General features: G+C 35.5%; 1 protein-coding gene across 1 annotated transcript; it reads left to right on the plus strand.

Annotated features, from left to right (window-relative positions):
* The first annotated feature begins 3868 nt into the window (after positions 1 to 3868).
* Positions 3869 to 7562, plus strand: LOC122754854 (60S ribosomal protein L6-like). Its single transcript, XM_044003303.1, has 2 exons — positions 3869 to 3921; positions 6878 to 7562. Exons 1-2 carry the CDS (start codon positions 3869 to 3871, stop codon positions 7560 to 7562), a joined length of 738 nt encoding a protein of 245 aa, XP_043859238.1.
* Positions 7563 to 20805: the final 13243 nt, after the last annotated feature.

The raw sequence follows: 20805 nt of genomic DNA on the forward strand, positions 1-20805 counted from the left end.
AAATATTTTTTTTTCTATTCAGAAAAGTACTGATAGCTAAGATATATAGAAAATACTATAAGTATATAAGAAAAGAACCTTCTATAAATCAGTGGTCAAAGACTATGAAAATTTTTCTTTGAAAAGAAGACAATTAAGCTATAAACAACTACATAAAAGATAGTCCAACACTTTATTAATAAGAATGAAAATTTAAATGACTTAAAGTTTCTATTTTCTAACCCATCAGTTTGGCAAAACTGACAAAAATTAGGAAAAATAAATTGTTGCAGAGCTTTGTAAGAAAACAAAATCAAACTAATGCACTATTGGTGCTTTGAATCAAATGAAACACAAAGGAAAGCAATATATTCCACAAAAGTAATTGAACATTGAGTGCATTTTGGTCTAGTAGTAGTAGTAGTAGGCTTCCACCAGTCATGCACGACCATGGATTAGTGCCTTGAAGAGCCACAGGACACAGTGTGGCTGTGCAGTCTCATGTGGGAGCCGCAGCTCTTGAGTGACTTATAACCAGTAACTGCCACATCTCATGTTGTATCTACCCCATAAGGAGTAGCTGGAGTATCCTCTCCAGGGCGCTGGCCTGGGCAGATCTCTATGGAAAACAAGCTGTTGCCCATGCAGCAGGTTTTCCCTCTCCATGACATTGGTGGATCCAAAGGAGAGGCAGAGCCAATACAGTTTGGCAAAAGTGCCACCGCAGGAGTTGCTAGAGGGATCTGATGTCCAACATCCAACTGCCTAAGGGACTCTGACTCCAGATTTTTCCTTGGGGTTAACTCCCTAAGCCTTATCCGTATATGGGTATAACCGCAAGGCAGCAGAGGTTTAAAATAAGGGTTCCTTCCCCAATGCAGGTTGCCTGCCAAGGCTAACAAGTTCCACCTGCCCAAAGCAACTGGTTTTAAGGTGCCAGTGATTCGCCTTTGGTCCTTCTCCTGTTAGCGTAAACAGTTCCACCATGAGAAGGCCAGGAGTTGGGCTTTGGTTGTCAGAGGCTATTTGAGACGCATGCCATTGGAGCATTTTATAGAGAGTGGCAGCTTATCCCCACTCCCACCCTGGCATGACAAACCTTTTGGTTTGTTAGTAATGCTGCAATGTACACATTCCCTCTGCCCCTCAGCCCGAGACATGAAAGACAAAGGAAAAAGAACTAGCAGTACACATATGTTCATAGTAGTACCTTTGTTGTTGCAAAGAATTAGGAACAAAGGGGTCAGCTTATCACTTGAATCATGGCTGAAAATACATGGCATAATAATTTAGTAAAATTTTATTTTGTGGAAAGGATGATGAAAGGCAGAGATCCAGAGCAACTAGGGGAAGACTTTATGAAGAGATACGGAAGAAAATTATCAGAATAATCAGAAAAATGTGTAAGGTGACCATATCTTTTTTTAAATTTAAAAACATTTTGACCTTACCATTTTAAAGGAAAATAAGTTATCAAGCAAAACAAAACAACAACAAATAACAACAACAATAACACAAAGAACCAAACTGAACAACAACCATTCTGATTAATACAATGACTACTCGTGACTTCAGGAAACTCATGATGATGCATACTTCCATGTCTTGGTAGAATGATGGTGGAGTGGAAGGGGAGAATGAGACATTTTCAGACCCAGATAATAAATGTATTCTTCTTGTTTAGTTAAATTTAGTGGTTAGAAGAAAGGGTTGCTATGTATTGTTGTTGTGGATTTGAAAAATGCTGGATCCAAATCACTATTGATTAGAGAAATTCAAATTAAAACAACTCTGACGTACCTCACACCTATCAGATTGTCTAATTTGGCAAAAAAGGAAAATAATAAAGGTTGGAGAAGCCGTGGAAAAATTGGAACACAAATACATCGTTGTTGGCATTGTGAACTGATCCAACAATTCTGGAGAGCAAATTGGAACTATGCCCAAAGGACTATGAGATTGTGCATACCCTTGACCAAATAATACCATTACTATATCTGTATCCCAAAGAGATCATAACAAAGGGAAAAGGACCCACATGTACAAAAATATTTATAGCAGCTCTCTTTGTGGTAGCAATGAATTAGAAATTTAGGGAATGCCCATCAATTGGGGAATGACTGAACAAGTTGTGGTATATGAATATAATGGAATACCATTGTGCTGTGAGAAATAATGAGCAGGCAGATTTCAGAAAAGTCTTAAGTAGACTGATGCTGGGTGAAGTGAGCAGAACAAGTAGAACATTGTCCACAGTAACAGCAACATTGTGTGTTGATCAACTGTTATAGACTTAGGTCTACTCAGTAAAATAATGGTCCAAAAGCAAGAGGATTCCAAAGAACTCATGATGGAGACTGTTCTCCACATCTGGGAAAAACAAAACAAAACAAAACAAAACAAAACAAAATTGTGGAATCTGAATGCAGATTGAACCACACTGTTTTTACTTTTGCTTTTGTTTTTTTCTTATTTGAGTTTTTTCCCTTTTGTTTTGATTCTTCTTTCACAACATGACTAATGCAGAAATATATTTAATGTGATTGTACATATATACCTTACATCAGATTCCTTTCTGTCTTGGGGAGTGGGGAGAGAAGAGAGAGGAGTTGAAAAATTTGAAAATAAAAATCTTATAAAAACAAATGTTGAAAATGATCTTTACATATAACTGGAAAATAATAAATTATTTTTATGATTTAAAAAATTCTGGGTCTCACTAGGCATTAATAATGAGGCAATTAATATAAAAATGAAAAACCATGGATGAAATAATTCACAAACACACAAAAGAAAAAAAGTTTGAAAGTGATACAAGCAAGCAGAACAGTTATGTTATTATCATGTTAAATTTAATATGCATTTAAATACTACATAATAGAAATAAATCATTACATACCTATAACTGTTTTCTGCTATTTACTTATGGAAATGTCCATTTTTTAATGTTTGAGTCCATAATTTAAAAGTTGAATTAACAATAGCAAATATCAATGAATTCTAAATGGACATAAACTAACTGGGCCAATGTAGGTGAAACTGTGTTCATTTAACCCAAGTTCACAATTTCATATGTAACTTTCTTTTTAATTCTTCTTTGCTATTGAAATGTTGCTAATTATTGGTGATTATTAAATTCATAGCAAAAATTATTTAAAAACAATACATTTCATCATAATCATTCTCAACCAAAAAAGAAACTAATTAATAAAAAGTAAACCTTGTACATACCTATTTTTAATTCAAGTGCCTTCTTTTTTAATTGGGAAAGTAAACATAAAATAAAAATAAAATATCCAGATTTTTTTGGTGGAATTATAAATGTCTTTAATTGATAAAAGAATTAGATGACACCCTTAATTTATAGACTTTCCCTGAGAATTCTGGGGCAAAGACACTGAGATATTTTTTACCAATTAGAACAGATTTAAGATTTACACCTGGAAAATTAAAACAAGGATTTAGACTCCGGGTGACAGTGGTTTTGAGAATTATAAAACAAAGTCATTTTTACCTATTTCTAATTCATTTGGTGGACTCTTTTTGAAACAAGAACATCGTCATCAAGAAAAATTTATTAAACGCTTACTATGTACCAGACATCTTAGTAAGAAATGGAGATGGAAAGAAAAGCAAAAATGCAGTCTACCATAAAGGAACTCAGACTAAAAGGGGAGACAATATGTAATCAACTATCTACATGCAAGATATAGAGAGTGTAAATTGATGATAGCTTAAATTATTTTAATGGTCTCCATTCTCCTTGTTTCCTTTTTTACAGTAAGGTTAAAGGTCACACTTTTTAAAGCACTATGAGGAGTCCTGAAAAAGAGGCATCAATTGGAAATTCTTTTTAGCAAATGAAAACCAGAAAGACTAGAAAGCCCAAATGCCACCTTCCAAGGAAAATAATCTTATGTGCATCTTTGACTTGTGCAACAGGTGAGACTCTGCCAAGCTTGAATGACATTTCCATACAGAAAATAATTATCAGTGCTTGATATTCTATTTAACCACAAATAACATTCAAATTTGTAATACTTCATTTAACAGGAAGTCAGAAAAGAGACCATACATGAAAAAAAGATTTTCCAAATAAATGACAACAATGCTTTCATAATTTATCATCTACATGTATATACAGGCATAATGACATACCTGAGTGTTTTAGAGGTGCACATTTGTATGGTTGTGCCTTTACTTTTAATTTAGCTATTATAATTCTACTGTAAATTAAGTGACCAGCCAAGCTTTATTATAATTGACTTATGCCATTTGCTCAGAATCAAGCAGAACACTGTGGGATTAATAATCATTTAATGAAATACTCTCTCCATGATTCTAAGACCCTGATTTTCTCAAGCCGATTGGATGAAAGACCTTCAAATATGTAAATTGGAACTGATTAGGAGATTAAGTTTCACTGAAAAAAGTGAATGTAATAAGCTTGACAAACATTATAACCCAAGCCATGTCTTTGAATTTTAACACCAGTTCCTGTCAACAGCGATAATTTCACTTCATTAATTTCCAAATATAAATAACAGGCTTTTTTTCCATTCAAAACTTTTAATAATCATGACCTGAAAAGAAAGTGAGATCATTTATCCCCTTAACTATTTGCTTATAAGTCTTTGGTATCCTCTACTATAACAATACAACAAAACAAAAGCAATATCTTCTATTTCTTTGCTCTCAAAGCACTATTTTTTGAATGGACAAAGTATGGCCACAGAATTGAAACTGTCCAGCTAGCTCCAGATAAACATATAGAGAAAAGATGTATAATCCTCTGTAGTGAAGAGGAATTAATAAGAAAATTTCATTCAACTGTGCTATTTATGGTCGAGGTTAAATGACACAGTAATATACTGATAATTCAGTTATTCTCCCAACTGTTGAAGTGAAGGCTACAGATGAAAAGATTTAAAAACTTTCTCCCTCTTTAAGTAATTCATTCACACTCACGCATTTATGTGTGAATGTATCTGTTTATGCACCAGTGTACTAAAAAACTGAAAATAATAAGAATGTTAACAACTACCATTTGTATATCACTTTAAGGTTGGAAAAGAGCTATACATATGTTATCACATTTAACTCTTACATATGTATTTATTATATAAACATATGTAATGGAAGATATGGAATGGACTGGCCAAGCTGAAAGCCTAATTCTTAGGAGAGTGATGGAGAACTCTGACTAATGTAATCTGCTTTCAAGTAGGTTGAGAACATGTTTACATATGACTATTTCTGGTATTCTAAACAGTTGGGGGGATAGATTTTTGATTGGCTGATAAGCTGTAACTAGACATGTTCAAAAGACACAAAGGACTGTTACTCCTTTCTTTCTTGGCTGATTTGAATGAAGAAGAAATGTTTCTTATAGTCTTTGCTTCGTTGAGATGATTCTTTCTATTCTTAGGTGAAGTATTGGATTACCTGTGACCTTGTAAAGGTTAGGAGACTGAGTTGCCAGAGGTCTGGGAGCTTCTATGGTGAATACTCTGTGTAGGGTAATTAGCAACTCACCCAGCAGCTTGTATTGGGAAGTGAACTTGGTGGGGTAAATGCTATGTAGCAATTGCTATAATGATGAATCCACTCTCTCCAAGGACCAAAGTAGTATAGGTTGAAATGTGGCCCCAAGAACTGGGAAGAAATCCTTTTAAATTTCTGTTCTTGTTATATCTTCTCAATAAATATCCTATTATAAAATTGATCAATGTAAATTAGTTAAGTGATTGTATAGCACTAATCACTAGAAGGCATTTACTGATTTTTAATATCATATACACTGAAATTGACCATTACTAATATTAATCCTTTGAAAGGATAAAATAAGATATTTGTAAAGTGCTTAGCATGGTGCCAGGCACATAATGGACATGGTATTAATGTTTGTTCCCTTTTTTCCGTTTCTTTTTTTCAGTGCAATTAGGGTTAAGTGACTTGCCCAAGGTCACACAGCTAGTAAGTGTCAAGTGTCTGAGGCCGGATTTGAACTCAGGTCCTCCTGAATCCAGGGTCAGTGCTTTATCTACTGTGCCACCTAGCTGCCTCCCTTTTTTACCCTTTCTTGAGGGAAATTCTCTATCACTGTTAAAGTGAAGATTCCAGGTGAAAAGACTGTAAAATTTTCTCCCTTTTTACATGATTTGTTTTTATGCACAGACACACCTGTATGTATGTATCTGTTTATGCACACTTACAATAGTAAGCACTTTGAAGTTTGCAAAGAACTATGCATGTGTTATCACATTTAATCCTCTCATTTGCTTTTATTATATAAATGTATATAATGAAAGTTATGAGATGGACTAAGCAATTTGTAAGCCTAATTCTTAGGAGAGTGAACAGAGAGACACTTTTGACAATATCGGATAGAGGTATGAAATTTGTGAATTCACAAAACTCTTCCCTGTTGTCAGAACCAGATTAAAAACTAATTAGAAATGTTTAACAATTTAAAAAATACAATGTAAATAATGTTAATTTGTGGTTTTCTATGTCAATATGTAGTTTCAGGGATCTGTTTCTGTCTGAGCTTAAAACTAACATAAACATAACTTATAAAAATGAAGAAAAGCATAAATATACAATACAATTTTTTAACTACATCCTAATATAAGTATTATCCATAAAGGATATTTGACAGAAAAATTAAAATTGAAATTGAAATTAAATTACTCATTTCTAAACTAATTTGTGGGTTATAGAAAAAACATGGAAAAAGATAAAATTTCTTCAAAGAAAAAGACAATTATCTCTTTCCCTTCTCTGAAGATGGCGGACAAAAAACACGAAAAGAAACTAAAGGAAAAACAAAGGTCAAAAAAGAAAAAAGGAAAAGAAGGCTAAAAGGGAAGATTTGGCTGAGAAGGTGTTGAAAAAGCTTCGAAAACATCCTGGCCAGAGGGATCAGCAGATACTCAAGATCTGCCATGTATTCCCAGTGGGCCATGTACAAACGCAAGTACACTGCACCCAAAACCCAGATTGAAAGGAGAAAGAAAGAGAACGTGACTGCTACCATCTCAAAGCCAGTTGGTGGGGATAAGAATGGAGGAAACCAAGTGGTAAAGATCCACAAAATGCCTAGGTATTACCCTACTGAGGATGTGCCTAGGAAGCTGCTAAGTCATGGCAAAAAGCCCTTCAGCCAGAATGTGAGGGGACTGATCTATCATCACCCCGGGCATGGTCCTGATCAGCTGGCTAGTGGCTTGCTACTGGTGACTGGACCTCTGACCATCAACCGTGATCCTCTGAGAAGAACCCATAAGAAATTTGTCATTGCCACCTCTACTAGGGTTAACCTTTCAGGTGTGAAAATTCCAAATCATTTTACTGATGTTTACTTCAAGAAGAAGAGGCTCCGTAAACCTAGACACCAAGAAGGAGAGATTTTTGACCCAGAAAAACAGAAATATGATGTTATAGAGCAACACAAGGCTGACCAGAAAGCCATGGACTATCAGATCCTGCCGCAGATCAAGAAAATTCCTCAGCTCCATGGCTACCTGCATTCTGTATTCTCTCTCTCCAATGGAGTCTATCCTCACAAACTGGTGTTTTAAATGCCTGGCAGGGAACTCTTAATAAAATATTTGAAATAAAAAAAAAATGAAATAATTAATTAAAGAAAGAAAGAATGAAAGAAATAATGAAAGAAATAAAAAAACAATGAGATAACATGCCAACATTGTTAAAATGTGGCCAAAGCAGTGTTCATGGGGGAAATTGTTATTTCTAGCTACTTTCATATATAAATGAAAGAACAGAAACGTGGTTGGGACATGCAACTGAAATAGAGGTCTAGAAAAAGCAACAACTCCAAAAATATAATCTAGACAACTAAAAAAGAAAGAAAAAAGAAATTCTGAAAATCAAAGAAGATAGTAACAAAAATATTAAATCATAAATAAAAATAGGAAATTTGGAGGAAGAAACTAGTAAAATATATAAGTAATTACTTAGCATGATTTTTTAAGAAAGAAAAAAATAAAATAGACAATTTCAAAAAAAATTCATAATAAATGAAGAGAAAATAAAGGAATCTACTAGAACCTACCTCACTCAATTATATGCCATAAAAATTGATAAAAGAAATGAATAAATGTTTAAATATAAAATAATCAGAATAACAGAAACATAATTTACAATTATGACAGATTTCCAATCTTTAGAAAATGGAAATGCTATACTACATAAGAACTCTCAAAAAAGTAGAAGATGAAGATCACCTGCATTTATACTCCAAATAAATTCCATAAAAAACCCAATTGCTTCTTATATGTGCTATTTTCAAAAATAAAAATAATCCTATCAAGTTCCTTTTATCATAAAAACATAGACTTGATGCCTAAATATCCCTATCAGTACAAACATGAGGAAATTAAATAACGAAGTCTAGTGTTAGCAGAAGTTAAACTATTCTACCAAATAGTAATAATCAAGATCTTTTGGTTCTAGTTAAAAAGAAAAAAGTTCATCAAAGGAAGAGATTAGCTACAATAGATATAGAAACAAATGAATAGAATAATATCATAGAATTTGATAAATCCAAAGCCTACAACATCTGGGATAAGGAAACTGCATGGAAAGTTAGAAATTAAGTTTGGACCAGTGCCATACACCATATCCCACAAAAAGTTTCAAATGAATATGTGATCATTATATAAAAGTTCATATGATAAGCAAATTTTAAAAAGCATGGGTTGAGATACCTTTTATGACTAAGGCTAAGGGAACCAAATCAAAAGATAGTGAGGTTCATAGGAGGTGAAACAGATTATGCTTATTATATAAAATTGAAATGTTTTTAACAAACAAAATCATTGTTAATTATGTTAGAAGGGAAGCAGTGGAAAGAAATATTTGCAGTGATTTTCTATGAAAAAAGTATTATGGACAAGATATAAAGATAATTGATTTACACATATAAGAATAAGAACTATTCCTATAAAATAAATGGACAAATAATATCAAAAGGAATTTCACAAAAGAAGAAAATTAAGTTATCAGCAGCAAAGGAGTTTATATTTGATGCTGGAGGTAATATAAAGGGAGCCCTTGGAATGTATTGAGGAGTATGGTATAAACAGACCATTTAGGTTTAGAAAATTGACATCAACAATGTAATGGAAAATGGACTAGAGTGGAAAGGGAATACACTTTTATATAGTGTTTACTATGTTCTAGGAACTATGTTAAGCAATTTACAAATATTTAATTTAATCCTTACAACAACCCTGAAAGATAGGTGCTATTATTACCACAATTTTACAATTGAGGAAACTGAGGCAAATAGTATTTAAATAACCTGTCCAGGGTCAAACAGCTAATAAATGCCTGAGGTTGAATTTGAGCTCAGGTCTTCCTGATTCCAGGTAGCCACTGTGCTGCCTAGCTTAGTGGTGGTGGTAGGGGTGGTAGTAAAGTAGTTGAGAAATAGGAGGACATGGAAGAGAACTAATAGATAGTGATTTATGGTTTTCAAAGTACTTTACAAATATTATTTCATTTGAGGTAGGGAGAATATACCCAGAATGCTAATTTAATAGTCCAGGCAAAAGGTGATATGGATCTGTACTAGAGAGCTGGATATGTAGTGGAAAGAAATGGACTTGTATATTTATACCTATCTAGTTAGGTAGCTATGAAATGCTGTGAAAGTAGGGATGATGATATTTGAAATTGTATTGGAAATATGTAGTGTTTGAGAATAAATGATATCCGTTAGATTAATGTAAAATTCGGAAATACAGGAGGATTTGAATGGAAAGATTATGACGTTGTTTTGGCATGTGACATTTGAGATGCCTACAGGTCATCTTCATGCAGTTTGAAATCTCCAAAGAGTATTTGGTTAGGGAGAACTGGACCTCCAAAAAGAGATTAAATCCAGATGTGTAGAACGAGGAATATTCTGTTTAGAGATAATTACTGAAACTTTGGAACTTGATGAGATGAGGAAGGAAGAAAGGAAAAAATGAGAGAAGAAAGGAAGGAAGGAAAAAAATGAAGGAAGGAGGGAAGGAAGGAAGGAAGGAAGGAAGGAAGGAAGGAAGGAAGGAAGGAAGGAAGGAAGGAAGGAAGGAAGGAAGGAAGGAAGGAAGGAAGGAAGGAACACTCCAAGAGCTTCACTGTCAATCCATAAAACCACACTTGGAAATACTATCAATTCCAGCCTTTGATGCTAGGTGTACTGGAGTTGGGAGCAATCCAAAACAAAAAATTAATTTGTATAGGAGAAACTGAAAAATATAGGTGGACATTCCACCTCTTTCCACACATTGTGATTTCAGAATGTTCTTCTAAGACTGATTTCTCTTTGGTTGATTACCCTTTCATATTCAAGGTTAGGGAGTTTGAATCCAGTGGCTGATGGGCCTTGATGCAATATGAGAAATGAAGTAATAAATCACTAGAAGAAAAGCCTGTGTACAAAGGTAAGTGGCATGAGGGAAAGATGAAATATGCCTGTCGCAGAGAATCTGTAAAACTCTTTTAAATTGGAAGAGAATTTTCAATTAAAGAAAATCTACAGTGCAACCTTTCTTGTGATTAGAACATTGTTTACAAATAGAAAAACACGGCTTAGATGTGTCTCTGAGACTTGATGAATATTTTCCAAGGTTCCGTTTTAATTTTTGGAAAGAGCATTGGTTGTGAGGTGTCATTTTGTTTTGCAGTTACAATGAGATTAAGGGGCAGTTCCCAGGAGATTTCTGGCCTACCTTTTGTCTCAATGGTGAGGATGAGTAGTAAAAGGACGTGGCATATAAAAGTTGTAACTCTTTTAGTCTTAGAGGGAGGTCCTAAAACTCTAGAGGGCAGCAGATGTGTTTGTTGCATTCCAAAATGGGATTTGTCATTCTCTACATATATTAAAGACATGAAATACTTGTACCAGAAAGTATATTGAGGCATTACATGGTAAAGTGGATAGAACACTGGATTTAGAGTCAGAAAGACTTGAGTTAAAATGTGCCTCAGATATGTACTAGCTGTATGACCCTGGGTTGGTCACTTAACCTCTTTCTGCCTCAGTTTTTTCATATGTAAAAAGAGGATAATAATAACATCTACCTCACAGATTTACTGCACTGATAAAATGAAATGATATTTATAAAGTGCTTTGCAAACCATAAGGCCTTATTAAATGATTCTTAGGAAATGACTTTGACTGAAAATATCCATACATATGAAGATTTTAATGTCTATTTAGATATGGATCATTTTAAAGATTACTTCATTTCCAAATCTTACTCTGCAGTATTATGCTCAGCTCAGAATTTACATCCTGATAGGTGAAATGATAAGAAAAAGGGAAACTAAAAGATAGATAGAATTTATTCAGTCACTTACATATCTCCTTTTTAACTGCTTGGACACATAGCCTGGGAAAAAACCTTTCAGAATAAAGTGAACTCACAGAATTGCCAGCTAGATTGCAAAGTCCTTATTTTATTTTATTTGTTAGCTATACAGAACGAATGAGGTAGAAAGTCCTGCTGGGTGTAGCTAGGTGGCCCAGTGAATAAAGCACCGGCCCTGGATTCAGGAGGACCTGAGTTCAAATCGGACCTCAGACACTCGACACTTACTAGCTGTGTGACCCTGGGCAAGTCATTTAACCCTCATTGCCCTGCCCCTTGAAAAAATTAGGAAAAAAACAAGTCCTCCTTAAGATATTCTACATATACTGCTTTTCTTTTTTTTTTTTTTTTTTTCTCTCATGCATCAGAGAGCTTCCAGGGAAAACATCCCCTTTCTAATTAAGGTATATGTGAATCAATCCTGAAACATATAGTCTTTGAGAGCTGCTTGAGGACACTAAGCAATTTAGTGACTTATACAGGGTGGTATTATCATCATCATCACCACCACCACCTCCATCAACAGCAGCAGCATAGAGTACTTTAAGACTTAAGTGCTTTGCAAATATGTACTCTGATTCTCAAAGAATCCTGGGAGATAAGTGCTATTATTATTATCTCCATTTTAAAGGTGAGGAAATTGAGGCAGACAGAGGCTAAGCAATTTGCCCCGGATCACACACCTAGGAAGTGTGTGCAACTGGCTTTGAATTTGGGTCTTCCTGAGTTCAGATTTGGCACTCTATGTACTGTGAAACTAGCAGTGTCAGAGGCAAGATTTTTATTCAGGTCTTCCTGATTCTGAAGCCAGCATACTCTCAACATGCCACATTGTCTTTCCATTTTCAGATCAAATCAAATTTATTTAAATTGTTTTACCTTTCTGGGCCTCAGTATCCGCATCTGAAAAATGAGTGGTTTGAATACATAATTTAATATTTCTATGCCTTCTCAGACATTCCTCATCTCCCTCAATTAGAGCAGAGATGATGCAGCTGCGGGTCCTAGTCTTCTGAACTCCTTAGGAAATTAATGAAAAATATGCACAAGTATTAAAGTTGAGAGACCATCTTGGAAGGCAATGAAAGACTAGTGTTGTCCCCAGGTGCCCTGGGCCATGCTCACAAAGAGGGTTTGTGTCCTGGGTGATGGCATTTTGCAAAAGGAAAATTAGGTGGTCATTCTTCCCTTCAAACTCCATTTAAAGCCACAGAGATATTAAAAACTCGCTTTTCTATGAGGCAGGGAATCCAGCATTTTCCCCAAAAGTAAATTGGATGAACCAACTGTTCTTCACCCTGTGCTCTATTAAACCATGGAATCTCTTGTCAATGACAAGAATACTCAATGAATCTCTAAACAAATCTTTATTAATTGTCATGTGCAGAGAATGGTGATAAGTCCTAGGGAAAATATAAAATAATAGAGAAGATATAGCCCTTGTCTTGAAACAGATTACATCTTAAAGAGGGGAATAAGATACAAACAAAGAGGACTGGAATATACAATACTGCATGATGAGTATGATGTGAGGTCCTTGGTAAAGTCAAGGATATGGGGATGAGGGAAAACTAATAAAAAGGATTAAGGAAGCTTTCCTGGAGGAGACAACATTTGATTTGGATTTGAAATTGAAGCAAGCCTCCTTGCTCTTCATTCCATCCACCTCTTTCTTGGTGTGACTAATAGCATGGAAAAATTTCCAAGGCTGGCAAGAAAAAGAAAGATGAGGGAGAGAACAGGCTTCAGGAAAACAAGGCATACTCACCAAACCTTGGCTACTGAGAGTGTGCCAAGTTGGGAGGAAGTGGTGTAAGGTAGGTGAAAAGTTAAATAGTAGTGGAAAGAATAGTAGGCACCAGAAGAGTTTTGTTTCTGTCTAGGCCCCTCCTCCTTTCATTCCACCACTCCACTGGGATGCTCTATAACCTAACTGATGAGCAATCAGTCCTAGAAATCATTCAGCAAGCAAGATCTGAGGACCTAGTCAGCAAACTGTTGGTGAATGAAGAAAAGAAACAACTCTAGGAGAAATTTGTATCCCATGTTTCCTCTGCTAACTGGAAATTGAATCAGAGAGTCTCTAAGTGGAAGATCAATGGGAGCATTTATTAATTCTAACAAAGAGGATGCTTACTAACTCTAACAATGAGAGCATATACTAATCCCCAGTGGATGTGACAGATTAGCCAGCTAGGTGACACAGTGAATAGAGTGCTGGGCCTGGAGTGAAGAAGACTCATATTTCTGCATTCAAATAAGATCTCAGATGCTTACTAGCTGTGTGACCCTGGGCAAGCCAGTTAACCTTGTTTGCCTCAGTTTGATCATCTGTAAAATGAGCTGCAGAAGGAAATGGGAAACCACTCCAGTATCTTTGTCAAGAAAACTTCAAATAGGGTCATGAAGAATCTGACACAACTGAAAAAATGACTAAACGATTGTGCCAGTTGGGGGTGGGGTGGGTTGTTCTGAATTGTGTTTCTGGTGATAACTTGTTGGGGAGAAGGCTCACACATTGGTTAAAATCTAAATCAATCTGATAGCTGTTTTCTATTACTTAGCTGGGTATTTGAAGAAAACCTCACTATACATATTTGATTGTATTCATTCTTATGTGGTAGACACTGTAATACCATGCTTATGTGATTGTGTATTTTAAAATAAAACAGGAAGGGGATGAGGCAGGAGTTTCTGAGTAGACAAAAGTTGAACCAAGAAACTAATGGGATGAATCCATGTAAACCATAACACTGCAATAAGGAGATAAGTTTGTCATCTATAAAAGAGGAAGGACTAGGTAATAGAAGTACTTTAGAAGACAGAGAATAGTCCAGTTTCACTGAAGATTAGAATAAAGAAATGAAGGTTAGAAAGGGGGGGTTGTGACATATTGCAGATCACTTTATATGCCAAGCAAGAGGATGTTGAACTTTATTTTAATAAATATAATAACTCACGTTTCTTTAGCATCTTGAGGTTTACAAAGAGTTTTTATAGCAGTGACCAAATAAGTGTTTGTTTTGCATTGTCCCAAAAGGCCTTCAGAATACTTCCTTCTTCTTTTTATAGGACTGATGGACATGAGGGAATGGAAAATGCTTAAATATCTCCTCTGAAGGAACAAGGGAATTCCCTCTGAGTGCACCACTACTAAGAAGAGAAGGGGCGGGGAAAAGAACCCAAATATCATCTTTCTTCCTTCTCTTCTTTTCCATCTCTCCCAGTTTGTCTCCACTAGAGTCCCTCATAAGTAAACTCAACTGATCAGCCAAAAGCCCTACCCTACATTTTCTCCTTTTGTTTTATTTGTTTCTTATATTGACTAAGGTATGAGTTACCTAAATCATAGTGAATTGTGTATTTGCTCACTTATGGAGCCTCCCTCTCCAAATACACCTACACACGCGCGTGCACACACACACACACACACACACACACACACACATACATCATTCCTAGATTTGCCTTTGGATCAATCTTTCATCCCTGTACAAGATAAATGGAATATGTAAAAGGAATAAGGTGAAAAAGGAATATAGAAAAGGAAAACAAACAAATAAAGGAGAAAAGGTAGCAGGCGAGAGATGACATTTTTCAAGAGATGCTTTCACCTGCTCAGAAGAAAGGGAATGACTACACTCCAGAAAGAACCTTCCCACGTCTAGCACTGTAGCAGCTATTGAAAAATCCCCCGGCAGCAATTAAATTCATAGCTCTTTCCCTCAAAGAGAGTGAGTTATTTTAATTGACTATTGCTTCATTTGAACCTGCCTTTCAAATTAGGAGAAATGGGCTTTATTTACTACCCTATCACTGACCAACACTGTATAAGTCCCTTCATGTGCCTCTTGATTCAACTGAGACTTTCCAATGGGCAGGATTAATTAAAGTGAATTACCAAGTGAGTTTTAAACACATGACCATTTCTGTTCCAGTCATCAATAAAAATGGCAAACCTCATTTACACTGACATTGATACTGAACATATAGAAAAGAAAATAATTGGAAGTTTAGAAAGATTTGTAAAACTAAAGAACTAGACATGTAAATGTATATTCACACATTTACATAATGCAATCTTGCCCTTAAAACTCTTCTCAAAATCTGATAAATGATTTCACCATTACTTAAATTTGGAGAATAGGCAGCTACAAAAATAACATTTTAATGTATTCCAGGTTAGTCTGCAAGCTATATTTGTAATAGGAATTCAGGTCCAACATTAGTTGGCAGATCACTCATATGAACAATTATCGAAAGAGCTATTAGGAGATGATTGCACTCATTTCCAGGCAACACAGCATTGCCAGCAGTAAGGCTGGCTGACGGTTAGATTTTGGTTTGACTTTTGGAAAAAGCCACAAGAATTTATCAGTCATCGTGACTGTAACGGAGTCTCCCTGTCTTGAGGCTACTCTCTTTCCCATTTGAAAATAGAAGCAAATGTGTTTCTTTTTTGTTGTTGTTTTTACAGATTTAGTTTTATGGTGATTTAGAAAAAGAGAGAAAGAGGGATGGAGAAGGAAACAGAACCAGGATGCCACTGCATGGGAACATTGAAAATAAGGAAAAACTAAAAGTAAGTAGAAGAAGAAAAAAGCTGAGTCTGTGGTGAGAGTTGAAGGCTAAGAGTTAGGAGAGCCAAACTTAGATGCAAAGAATATGGGAATTATATTCATAAATACATGTGAATACATATGGTGTGTAAGATCTATATCTATACTCCTGTATATGCACCCATGCTTATCAGAGCATGGAAAAGTTGATGCCAAGTTAAAATGGTGTTTGTGGAAATGGAAGACTAAGTTCTTCCCCCTTGCTTGTTCATTATGCTTATGTATAGTTTGGCACTTTGGAACCATGTTGGCTAGCCGACAGTGTAGTCTAAGAACACTGACTCCCTTAGAATAGAAGAAGAAAAGATCTCTTTGTGCTTTGGTCTATAACTAGTAGAGAAATGATTTAAAAGTCCATGTGTGGCATGGGGATGAGGTGGATCCTCCCACAACTCCATGATGATAGAGGTTTATGGAAGGCCCTGGATCCTATACAACCACCAAAACCACTGTCCTTGCTTTGGATGAAAAGGTCACTATTTCTACTCAGCCTTTGGATTGGAGAGGCAAGGAAAAGGCTGAGTGGGCCAAGCAAACAGGTTTTTAGACAAGCTATTATTATCTATTGCCGGCAGTCACCCAGTGGATGTTCAACAAAGCACTATCAAGTGACGGTCAAAAGGTAAAAAAGGAATGTTGATCATCATTGAAGGCTCTGGAGAACTGAGTTATCTGGCAGGGTAAACTTAAGAAGAGTGAGAGCAAAAGGGAGAAAAGGGGAGAGTTCTGTGAATAAACAAGAGATTTTTCAGGAGCAAAAGATAATAACATATCATGCATAATCTGGATGGCCAACATCCAAGAAAATTAAAGTATGCTTTTAAAAAAGGATGAAAAGTATTTAAAAGATCATTAAATCCAGCCCTTTGAATCAAATTATCACCACACTTAAAATATCCAAAATGATTCAACCAAGAAGGCTGAGCATCAAGCTGACATTGAATGATTGCTAGTAATGCTCAGCATCTCTTATAAATTTCTTCTTCTATTTGATACCTTACTTCAGTGGATCATAGAAGGAATTCAAAAGTTCTTCCTCATCATTAGCCTAGTCATCAAACTTTTCCCACTGTGGAATGAAGTGAGCATCTGGTTTTTATCTGTAAAATTATTGGAAAATAGTATGGATTCTTAAATGGCCCTATGGGGAATTAAAATAGTTCATGTTAAAGAGCAACCCAGAAAATTTAAGTAAATAAATAAATACAAAACTTCATGCTTTTATTTCAAGGAATAAGATAAAAAGGTGGGGGAGGGGATGCCAAGAGGCAGAAGAAAAAAAAAACAGAATAAAGATAATCCTTAGAGTTAATGACAAGAATGTGCATATTCTAATGGGCACATGATGTTTCTGTGCCAATATGATGAGTTTTTGTTTCCTTTAATTACTCACATTTTACCATTTTTATTTTCTTAAAAACATATTAGTTTCTTTCTATAAAATATGTTTAAGTATGTGAAACCCTGAAATGAGACTTCTTTGACTTTAGTCAGCTTTGGTTTTCCTTTAAAAAATGGAGCATTGATTTGATTCCATAATTCAAAATAGCAGAGACATGGCACTAAGGTTGGAATCCTTCATAAGATATTCAGGTGTTATAGCTATGATGAACCCACTGGATAGCTAGAACTTTGAATTAGGATTGATGGAGAAATATTATGTGCAGATAAAGAATTCCACTGTAAAAGTGCTTCTTCAGAGTGACACCACCCCTAATGTAATCAAGTCTGGGAGATCTTGTCACTGAAATACCCACTTTTGGAAGAACAGCCTGGTATGGTGAAAAAACTGGGTGGTAAACTGGGTTGAAGTAGTCTGATTGTTTTCCACAGATTTAATAGCACATAAGATTTAGAGAAGGAAAGAAGCATAGTGACAGTTCAAACTTTTCATTTTATAGGTGTTCAAAATGGGTCCAAGAGACTAAGAGGCTTGCCAAAAGTTGCATAGTGACAGCCTTGGGACTAGAACATGTCTCCTGATTGGCAAGTCAATGTTCTTTCCACTACATCAAGCTGCCCCATTTATTCTTCTCATATTTCTAAAATGTATTATATTTATAGGACCCTATCATGCCTCTCAAAGGAAAAGGTATGTTCTACCCTGAAGAGACAATATACTCAGTAAAAATTATTATTAAAATCCACAACCTCCTAGGGCATATTGACATTTTGCATGCAGTTTCCTTTCCCCCTCATAAATGCTGCTGAAATTCAACTTGGAAAAGACAGGGACAAGATTGATATTGTAGGTCTTTGGGGCTTGCATTTGACATTCCTCAAATAAGGGGATGTAATATGGTTATGCAGAAAGCAGATTGATTTTTCAAAATTTTCCCACAGAGGTAATGGAGAACAGACTAGAGGAAATTCCTAGGTTTCATTGGGGGAAATATGTGCAACACAACTTAAGAAGAAAGTAAACCTAAACCAACTTTTTTTTTTCTTGGTGCAATTTTTCCTTAAACATTTTCAAATAGGAAAATTTGCTCAGCAATTTGTTTCCATTCATATGATTTGCTGGAATTTAGAAAATTTCAGAAAAATATCCAACTACAGCCAATGGTGCACAGGTGATAATAGTTATTACAACATTAACATAAGTTTATTGAATCAATCAATCAAAATATGGAACAAGCACCAACTATGTACCAGAGACTATTCTAACCACAGGGGATACAAAAACAGAATTTAAAAATTTCAGACCCTCAAGGAATTGAGAAGACTATATGTATGTGTACATATGTATGCGTAGATACATAATATGTATGTGTACATATATGCATAAACATGTATATATTTATATATATTGTGCATGTAGGTATACAGAAAATAAATACAAAATAAAGTCAATATTAGAGGATATATCAGGAAATTTGATATTAAGAGGAAAGGTACCAACAGTTGGGGATGGGGATGGATGGGGTAGAAATCAGCTAAAGTTTCATGTCAATAGTGATGCCTGAGATAAACCTTGAAGGAAGCTAGGGTTTTTTAATTTTAATTTTTTTTTGGTGGTTCAATATTTTATTATTTTCTAGTTACTTATAAGGATAGTTTTCAACATTTGTTTTCATAGGATTTTTAGTTCCAAATTTTCCCGTACCTTCCCTTCCCTCCCTCCTCTCCAAGACAGAAAGCAATCTAATATAGGCTATATATGTGCAATCAGAGGAGGAAGCTAGGGTTTTTAAGAGGCAGTGAAGAAGAGGTGGTATATTTCAAGCATGGGGAATAGCTACTGCAGAGCCAGAAAGGAGAGACAAGGAAGTACAGTTTGTGAGATGCAATAGAAAAGCCAGTTGGGCTAGAACTTCATTTGTGTGAAAGAGATCAATGTGACTAATGCTTAAAATGTAGGATTGGGCCAGGTTGTGAATAGCTTTAAATATCAAAAAAGGAGCTTATACTTGGGGCTACAGGTGATGGGGAATCACCGGAGCTTATTGAGTAAGGAAGGAAAAATGAGTAGGCTTGCACTTCAGGAAAATTCACTTTGGCAGCTTAAAGGAGGATGGATTAGAGTGGGAAGAGAATTGAGGCAGAGACCAAGTTAATAGTTTTTTTTTTTTCCCTGAACACTTTAGTTGTGTATTTCTCATCCTTCTTCCCCACACAGTCTCATGCCTGAGAAGAAGGGAGGAGGGTTGGAATTAGTGTCAATATTTTATGGATGATGAAAATCTGACCCAGAGATGTTGAGGAATGTGCCCAAGGTCACAAAGCTTGCAGTGGCAGAGTCTGGCTGCCCTCCCATTCCCACTCACACAGATTTTTATTCACTCAAAAGAGAGAGAAAGAAAGAATGTAATCATGAATCCAATTTCCTATTTCTTTATAAGGATTCAGCTCACTCAGTTGCTTAAAGCATGGTGCTAATGAGGACAGGGTCACTGGCATGATCCCCAAATGGTCTGGTTAGCTTTACACAGAGAAAGAGACTTGTTTTCTCTAAATCCAACTACCAGTCTTACAAATGCATACCACTGATCTCAAGGGGACTTGGGGAAAAAAATTGTATGGCTGGCTCATGAAAAGCCTATCCCCACTAATGAAAGGCTAATTCAGAGGATCTATAGGCAAGCTATTTAACCTTTATGAGCCTCAGTTTCTTCATCTGACAAATGGTGATAACCCTTGCATTGCAAACACCATGAGGTTATTGTGAGAAAAAACTATTTGTAAATCATAAAGTACTATATAAATGTATTATGAGACAGCAATGTTGTATAGTTGAAAAGGCTTTGAAATTGCATTTGGGAAACCTATAACTGATTCTAGGATACAACATTGAGCAGTTACATGATCTTTTGAAAATAATTTCACCTCACTAACCCTATTATATGAACAAAAAAGAGATAATATCACTTACATCAATCTACTCGTCTATCTCTCTACCCACTATGAACACAGACATCTTTACACAGTAAAGAAAATGTTTTCTCTAAATCGAAACAGCAGTCTTGCAAATACATATCATTTCTACTCCTCCTTTTCCTCATTTAGAACAGCACATTTGTGACCCCACAGAAAGAGACTTCCCTGGAGAGTTACTCATCTCTTAGGAACATTACCTTGGGATTCCATTGTACTGATTGGTAAGTTAGTTAATACAAACTCTACTAAACCAACCATATCTAACTGAACACATATGCTTCACATTCCACCTAGCCATCCACTCTGGATATCTTGCAATCTATATCGAAAATGCTAGATAGGTGGTACAGTGGCTGGATTGCTGGCCCTGGAGTCTAGAGGACCTGAGTTCAAGTCTTACCTCAGACACTTATTAGCTATGTAACCCTGGGCAAGTCACTTAA

This window comes from Dromiciops gliroides, chromosome 4 (assembly GCF_019393635.1).
Source record: "Dromiciops gliroides isolate mDroGli1 chromosome 4, mDroGli1.pri, whole genome shotgun sequence".
NCBI classification, from domain to species: Eukaryota; Metazoa; Chordata; class Mammalia; order Microbiotheria; family Microbiotheriidae; genus Dromiciops; species Dromiciops gliroides.